The sequence below is a fragment of the Gobius niger genome (assembly GCF_951799975.1).
Source record: "Gobius niger genome assembly, chromosome: 10".
NCBI classification, from domain to species: domain Eukaryota; kingdom Metazoa; phylum Chordata; class Actinopteri; order Gobiiformes; family Gobiidae; genus Gobius; species Gobius niger.
In genome coordinates, this window is record NC_136861.1 from 32,743,564 (window position 1) to 32,751,799 (window position 8,236).

General features: G+C 43.6%; 1 protein-coding gene across 2 annotated transcripts; it reads right to left on the reverse strand.

Annotated features, from left to right (window-relative positions):
• Positions 1–1,092: 1,092 nt before the first annotated feature.
• tob1a (transducer of ERBB2, 1a) lies at positions 1,093–6,908 on the reverse strand. Of its 2 annotated transcripts, XM_079564058.1 has the most exons (3): positions 6,608–6,908; positions 3,905–4,434; positions 1,093–2,886 (listed from the first exon to the last, which is right to left on the reverse strand). In XM_079564058.1, exons 2-3 carry the CDS (start codon positions 4,232–4,234, stop codon positions 2,191–2,193), a joined length of 1,026 nt encoding a protein of 341 aa, XP_079420184.1. In that variant the 5' UTR covers positions 4,235–4,434; positions 6,608–6,908; the 3' UTR covers positions 1,093–2,190. The 2 variants fall into 2 exon arrangements, with proteins under 2 accessions (XP_079420184.1, XP_079420185.1); XM_079564059.1 differs by lacking the exon at positions 6,608–6,908 and having other exon boundaries at positions 3,905–4,440.
• Positions 6,909–8,236: the final 1,328 nt, after the last annotated feature.

Here is an 8,236-nt window from a genome sequence, read left to right on the forward strand (position 1 = left end):
CAACGCAACCTGTGCTCTCTGTGGATGTACTGGCCAGCTGTATATGCTATGTGCGTCATTTGTAAGACAGGCACATAGCATATGTCAGGTTTTAATGATTTCTTATTAGATTAGGCCAGTGGCAAGTATCAGCATCGCCATAACACCAGTGGAGTGGCAAATAGATGAAGAGGAGTTGAAATATGACACAAGAGATTGAATTTGAGACTTGCACATAGCACATTGGGACAGTATGATCGCAAGGTGACAGTTACGGATATTCTTCCCTCTTCAAATGTTACATCAAACCTCACGAAAAGCAGAAGCGTAACTGAATATGTTTTAGCATTTAGCAGAGGCTACTTGTACAGGCTTATATTCTTATCCATCTTATTTCTAGCTGGGCTCTGACTTCACCAAAATGTAGTCGATGGGTTGACAACTAAAAACGTCTGGATCGTTCATAATTTGCAACGTTTGACGGTTAAATGCTAACGGCTAACAAACTCTAAAATGTTTCCCAGGCTAGCCGGCTTGCTAGCGGTTTACATATACATGATTAGGATTGAATGTAGCATTTATAGCGGCTATCTTTAGAGAGCAGTTAAGCTAACTTAAGATAGACATTACGCTAATTTTAGACAGACATTAAACTAAAATTCCACCTAAACAGTGTAACGAATCAATGGACACAAAAGATCACCCAACAAGAGCAGTTATTTTCAAGCATTTTAATACAAACTTAATAAACTATCAGTCCCTCTGAACATGTAAGACACTGACTCAATACTTTGTTATACCGTTTTTGTCTTTATCAAGTATTGCACAATGTAGGTACAAAATTAATATACGATTACATTTTGTCCATAATATAGCAAAAATCTTTCAACTCTTAACAGAAAATACAACTCTTATGTTTTGTCCAAAAAAAGCAAATAGTCTTAAATCCCACCACTACGGAATAATCTGTACACAATCTTTAGAATAGTCAATTTTTTTTTCTTCTCAAAGATGGGTTTATAATTTCAATAAAAAAAGAAAACATAAAAGTTGCTGCAGCCATCACAGATCACTGGAGTAGTAAAAAGATAGAAATGCAATACCATGTCGTAGAAACAATAGATACTCTGATATTTTACAAACTCTGTACTAAATTAAATTATACAATTAGAAAAAAGACCAGGAAATCCCGCGCGTTTGTCGCCGATTTGCGCAAAATCGACGGTGTCCAGTTGAGTTTTAAATACTGACAGGCCATGACTTGTGGTGTTTGTTTTTTTTGTCTTTTTATGTATATACTGTATATCTTAAAACAGTTACATAAAAAAATAGTTTGTGCTTGGTTGGCAAAAGAAATAACAACGATGCATGTCGAAGAAGTAACCAAGCTCGGACATCTGGTACTACAACTCAAGGGGGCGCGAATAAAACAATCACCCTTGGGCTCCATGCTCTTTTAGACTTGCAACGGAAGGTCTTAAAGTCGACAAGTGCTTTATTATTTTCCTTTTTTCCATGACATTCGGTTTGCGTTTACTTTTTTTTTTTTTTTTTCGTTTTTCTTTTATAAATGTGCATCAATGTATACGTTCCCCCGTCACATTATCTCTGGCCGTTTATGCGAACACTGCAGAAATGGTGAATCATTAGTTAAAATGAACTGAACATTTTGAGTAGTTAGGACTTCGGATTTATCCACTAATATGAACTCGATGAATTGGATTGTTGCAACTTTTTTCTAGTTATCAACCTATAGGGTAAAAAATGTTAATCTTCTTTCAAGTGCAATTTTCGTACCCCATTGATGGATAATTTGTCTTGGATAAGTAGAAAATGTGTCAAAATATGTGAGAAACAACAAGCTAGTTGATACTACTCAACTCTACAGATTGCATTCACAAGAGTCCGGATTTTATAGTATCATGAACATGTTTTGATCTAGTTCATAGCAAATTATGGCATGGCTCCACAAAATATTAAATCTCAAAAATTGAGTCCATGACAAGAAAGAGTCATGTGAGTTATTGTTGAGCTAAAAGCAAATGGAGTCTACTGCTCTGTCCTGAAGTCTGTAGCCCTCTGTCTGAGATTATGACATCAATTGCTGCAGTGTTGTGAACACGACCTATTACATGTCCAATCATTTTACCCAACATCGCTCCCATTTCTGCAGTGCGACTAGTAGCTTAAGTAGTACCTCTTCCATGAGTACTAGTTGGCCATGACTGGCTGGAATTGCTGGTTCGAATACTGCATGTTGCTCAAGCTGAAATTCAAGCCATCCATGAGAGACTTGTCGTTAAGGCCACCGTAGGCCGCGAACACGTCGAAGGCATTGCTGTATGGGAGCGAACTGAGATTGAGCGAGCTTTCTGGGAACAATGCGCTCTGGCTGCTCGGGCCCTGTAAGCTCGGGAACACGAACTCCTTGGCGTTGGGCGAGAGTGCGGACGACTTCTGATGTGGTGCGCCCAGTCCTAACCCGTACAGAGAGTGCATGGAGCTGGACATGGCTTTTTGTTTGAGGAGACTGTTCACATTCAATCCTACCCCCAAATTGGTAGGAGAGGTGCGCGCCACCGCTGCCTTGTTGGCCCCGCCAGCATTCCCGTTGGCGTTCGCATTGCGCCCGGCGCTCTTCATTTTAGTGGAGCCGAACTTGGTGGCGGCGAAGGTGGCCGTGGTGAAAGTGAGGGGCTGGGTGGAGCGGGGCATGAAGGTGGGGCTGACCGCGGCAGAGTGACCGAAAGGCGGCGAGGGTGAGCTGGAGCCCGGGGAGCCGGCGTTTAGGGGCTCGTTGATGGGCATGAAGACTTGGGCGTCCGGGTTGAAGCTATTCCGGATTTCCTTGTCCAAGTCCAGTCCGCTGTTGGCCTGGCTGTCGCCACTGTCGTCTACGTATAGCACCTAAAACACAGGTGGAAAGGAGAGTTTCATGAGTAAGTTAGCAGTTAACCAGCTGAGCTTGGTATAAACAATCTACAAAAAACCACAGTCTGCAAAGGTTTAGCTAAATTAAAGACTTTAGTGATTTATCATATGGATGTTCCACCTATTATTGCAGTAATAATCATTTGTTGATATTTTATGGAGCCCTCATTGCAATTTAAGATTGAGTTTACTGAGCACTCGACACATTATGAACTGCTAAACTAATAGAAGAGTCACGTCTTCGGCACAAGTGAGCCCCAGGGCAGCTGGAAGTAGTGAGTTACCACCAGCCTTTGGGGTAAATGAATTGTGCAGCTTTACCACCAATTCAAGAAAGATTGTGAAACCTAGTTAAGGCTGTGCAGCAAATAAAATGTAACTACATTTTGATAGCCAATCCTGTGGCAGCAACAGCTTATTGTTTTGGAGTTTGGACTTTCGAGGACTGAAGTATAAACTTGCGTGACATAGTGCTGGAGCACTAGATACACGTTTTAAGAAACGTGTATCCAATGAGTTGGAAACCTTTTTTTGCATAGGGAAGATCATCCCTCTGAGTTGCCACCAGATATAACGACAGATACTAATATATTTATTATTAAAACTAAAACTCAGTCTGGTAGTCTGGAAAATGTGAACTTAACACCATTAAATTTGTGTATTGTAATAAGTTTTGGGCATTTTCTATTTCCTGTATGTAAACAACCGTATCTTTATTCAAACTAAAACGTAAAGGTTCTAGTGCTACACACCATCATCTTCCAAGTGTAAATCCAAATGCCAGAGTTTACTTTTTATATTGACGTGGACATAAACCATGCATAACTGTGGCTTCTGAAGTAGAAGAAGAAAGGACTGAAGTAAACAGGTAGTAGTAGTAAACATTACTCAATGTGAAATACTACTCCAGTTCTGTTTTTGACAAGGAAATAATGTCGTTTGCCACATTGACCAGCCCTGCAGACCAACTTTACAGACATTTTAAGACCAATACCTTGACTGGGCCTTTCTCCCCGATCTGGTAGGACACTTCGTACGGGTCGATCCACACGCTCAGCTCCTGGGGCAGGTTGTTCCGGACGTCGTCGATGTCCAAACCGCTCTCCTTGGCTGCCTTCTCCACCACCGGGTCAACCTTCTCGCCGACGTGCAGACACCGGAACCCTGACCCTTTGTATGGCTTGTCGGGGTACCAGTGGCCCTCATACTTCTGCTTTAGCTGGCGTTCGAGCTCCTCGCCGAAAATGTTGACGCGTCTCCGAGGCAGCTTGTTGTACAGGTAGGAGATGATGAAGTTGAGAGCTACTTGGATTTCCAGCTGCATAGCGTTTGTTTGCTTTACTTCTTTCTTTGTTCTCCGCCGAATGTGTTGAGAGGATCGGATAGAGCCGTGTTCCACTAGAATCCGTGAAATTTAGCGGCTCAGGCTTCGTCCGCAGGTTAAGATGGCTATGGAATAAAGCTGGCTCAAATGAAAAGTGCTGGTTTAGGAGAACTGCGTTTTTTTTTTTTTCCACAGGATGACTTTTCCTGCAACAACAAGAGGGACAATAGTGCAGCGTTAGTCTTTCACATCCGCCAAACAGTGCTCATTGTTTATAGTGCGACATTTTTGTCAGTTATTGAACTAGAAACAATGCCTTTGTCACTGTAAGCAGAAAATTATTAGAAATAGAAAAGCAGCTTTTATTGTTTAAAGTTTTTTTCCCCCAATAGCACTAGAAGCTAAATTAAGTTAGCTTTGTCCTCGTTCAGTGTACAGTACGTTTTGTGACAGTCAGTCAATCTAATTATAGAAGTGTTTTTATTGATTGTGAACTAGTAGGTTGGTGCTTGTTGGCATTACTTCTCTCAGAGAGTTGGGAAAACTCATCCCTGTGAAGAACTTTGATGTTAGGAATGAGCTTGGCCCACAACTAACAGTTTAAACTATTATTGTTTGTAAACCAAGAAAAATAAATGAGTTGATGCTCATGTCAGTCAAACATCTTATTACACCTTGACCTCTCGTGTTTTATATTGCGTCCCTTGTCTTGAAAAAATAAATAAAAGCCTTGTAGATTTCCTCAGGGGCAGCACAATATTGCTATACTGTCATTATTGCAATATTGGGTCACACAATATCCATGAGCCACCACTATGCCACAAGATCACTAAGGACTTCTATCTGACTGAGGTTTAGACGTAGCATAAACATTCCAAATTCAGTTTTAATGTCAGCCTGATTTAGTAAAGTAGTCTTGTTTTGGCTCAGTTTGATGAAAAAACAGATTGTGATTTTAGTCAAAACAGGAATTCTCAGACGTTCAATGAGCTCAACAATGAGTTAAAGTCAGATAAATCGAGGCAGTTTGGTTAACCACCTATCTATGTCAAGATATGTCCAGCCGGTTTATCGGACATTGTCTATTCCAAGACAATCATCAAATATCTCAGTTTATTTGCATACTGAGCTGCCCTTCCATCTACTTTGGCCGGTTAAGCTTAGCAATACTGAGATCTGACCTTGTAAAGATGAATAAAATGGTACACGTCGTTTTCTAAGCCTAGTAGTGCTTGCATTAATCGAGCTTCAAACACGTTCAAAATAAGCAAAAATGTCACAACTAACTAAAAATAAAAATCACCAAGTCCCTAAGTAACAAGAGACAAAAAAAAACCTTAAAAAATACGTCAAACCCCAGCCCTGTTGCCAACCAGCCCCGAATGTGCTTATGTGCCAATAGGTTCTTGTGACGCTTCTCCATTTAAAGCCCATACAAAGACACAACGCACGCGCACACACGGCTGCCCCTGGCTGTGTGTGGAATCCAATTACATAATAGCCAACATTATGTGCACACAGCGTCCTGACAGGGCGCACGGGAAACTCGTGCGTGGACGCGGCGTTTCACTACCAACCCACACCAACAGTAATGGCTTATTTTCGCAGTAAACGGCGATTGAATATGGACGTTGCGTGCCCGACGTCGCCTGGATTTGGTATGCGCGAGGCAGCACCGGCGCTGTATTGAAAACAAATGTCGAGGGGAGAGAGAGAGAAACGCCGCTGTTACGCCCATGTTACGCGAATTTACCCAACTAGAGTGAGCAGAAAGCGCAAGGACTGCCGTGCGTTGCAAATGAAGATGAAATGTCAATGACTGCGAGCGCAAGATGGCTTAAATGCTAAATAGACGACACGTTTATATACATTCTTTACGTAACAACCGTGGCTGAGCGTACGCTAACGGTTCTTAACGGTAGACGGAGCTCGGAAGAAGTTGCGAAATGGCTACAGGTCTTGTTGCGTCTGGTCCAGTTTGAGATAGAGAAGAAAAAGGGGGGGTTAGCACAGAGCCCCGTTAGGCTGAGTCTATTTGCACAGACTAGCAAAACCAAACATAACGCTAATAATGACGTTCTTAGCCCGAGCGACGAGCCGGAGGAAAGGCTTATTTCCGTACTCGAAACTCACACGGCTGTTATGCTAGGACGTGTCGCTTTAAGCCCAAAGAGCGAGATAAGAAATAAAGTGAGGCCGGGTTTTATCGCTTGGAAAAACACATCCACCCCTCCCTAACTTCTGACGCAGCAGCTTAGAAAAGTACAGGAGGGGAAAAAAAAAAAAAAACGAACGACAGCGCCCCGATAACTACGCGTACACACAAAATAAACAGTACGGGCTCATTTTGCAAGACACATCGACGGGGCATACTTACTTTTAGTATAAAATAAAGATTCTCAGTAGTTGTTCAGAAGTACCGTTAGTTAGTGCAAATAAAAAAGTATAAATACTCTCTTTGACATGAGATATATTACGAACTGTACAAAAAAGTAATCCAGTACGCGTTGACTTCGAGGATTGGCCGTTCTCCGGTTGCTATTTTGTAATTTCTGAAGGATATATTTTGTCCTTTTTTTTTGCTTTTCTTCGTCTTTTATGTCAGCAGGCTTTTTGCAGAGTAGCTCCCTCCTACTCGGGAGTGTAGCAACTTCGTCCCCCCAGCCGCTCCGCCGTCGCCTCTATTTATAGCCTCCCTCCGCCACGGGCACGAGGTGGGCGGCGATGCGGCTCCAGAGGTCAAAACAATACGCGCCGATCCGATTGGTTCCCGGCGCGGGACCCCGCCCCTGACGTTACCCCCACTTCCCGGCGCGATTGGCGGCTCGTGCAGTCACTCCCGGAGGGACACACGAGCTCGGCTTTTGGAGCAAGGAGGGGTTGGTGGGAGAGGGAGCAGAGACGCCTATGAGGAGAAGCAGGCGGCGTTTGCGTCAGAGAGACTAACCTACCCCAGGACTGCAAAAGGCAAAAAAAAAGAAAGAAAGAAAAATGATTTATGTTATGGTAAAAACACAATTCCGAGGCTATTTCTCGCGTTGGCGTATCAAATGTTATCGAAAACACGTTGTCACGTGGCAGAAATCAGCTATTTAGCTGCAGTCGTGATGTTTACTCCACACACACAGCCATGCCATACACTTTTTAGGGCTTATTTATCCCCTGCAAATTGCTCGTCTCTTCCATCAGCACATGTCCAGGCATGCTTTTGACAGCTAAATGTTATTACAAACACGTTGTCATGCCTAAGAAAATGCAATGTTATGATGTTTTGATGGATTAAGACTAGAATTAGCTTGCTTTTGCTAGTTTCTCACGAGTGGATGTTTACTCTCACGAAGCAATTATGCATTTTTTTTTTTCATTTGCTCTTGTTTGTATGTCAATAACACGACATTGACCGAGGTGTCTTTATTGTCAGGGCACAACGGTGAAACCCTACGCTCAGAAGATAACGTGACATTCAAGTTTGGAGCGGCTCATGGAGGAGATTCCCGACAGCAGGGAACGATCCCGCCGGCAGCGACAAGCCAAAGCCGTGGGTCGGTGTGGGAGAGTGAGTGGGTGGCTGCCTGGCTGGGTGCTGCTGCTGCTGCTGCTGCTGCTGCTGAACGCTATCTAGAAAACACTAACGCTGATTGGTCCAAAACGGGGCAGGAGCGTGGAGGAAGGCGGAAAGGGGCGGGGGGGGGTTGTGTCGGGTGGGGGTAGGGGGGCCTCGACAGTCGAGTGTGCCAGTATCCAAGGCGCTGATGTAGCCCGCGCACGTCATAGCTCGCATGGACGCACGCCGTTGCCAGATTTAAAGAGCACCGGCACACATTAGGGTTGCACAGGAGTGACAGCGAAGAGTGGGGCGCCGCTGGAAGCTTCGGCCCCCCCCCCCAGCTGTGTTAAATAATTAGCCGCGGCGCTGTAGCACGGATATGGCATTAGTGAATGTAGCCTGTTCAAGGGTGGAATATAGAGTGAGGATAGGGCTATAATTTACATTTGTTTCAA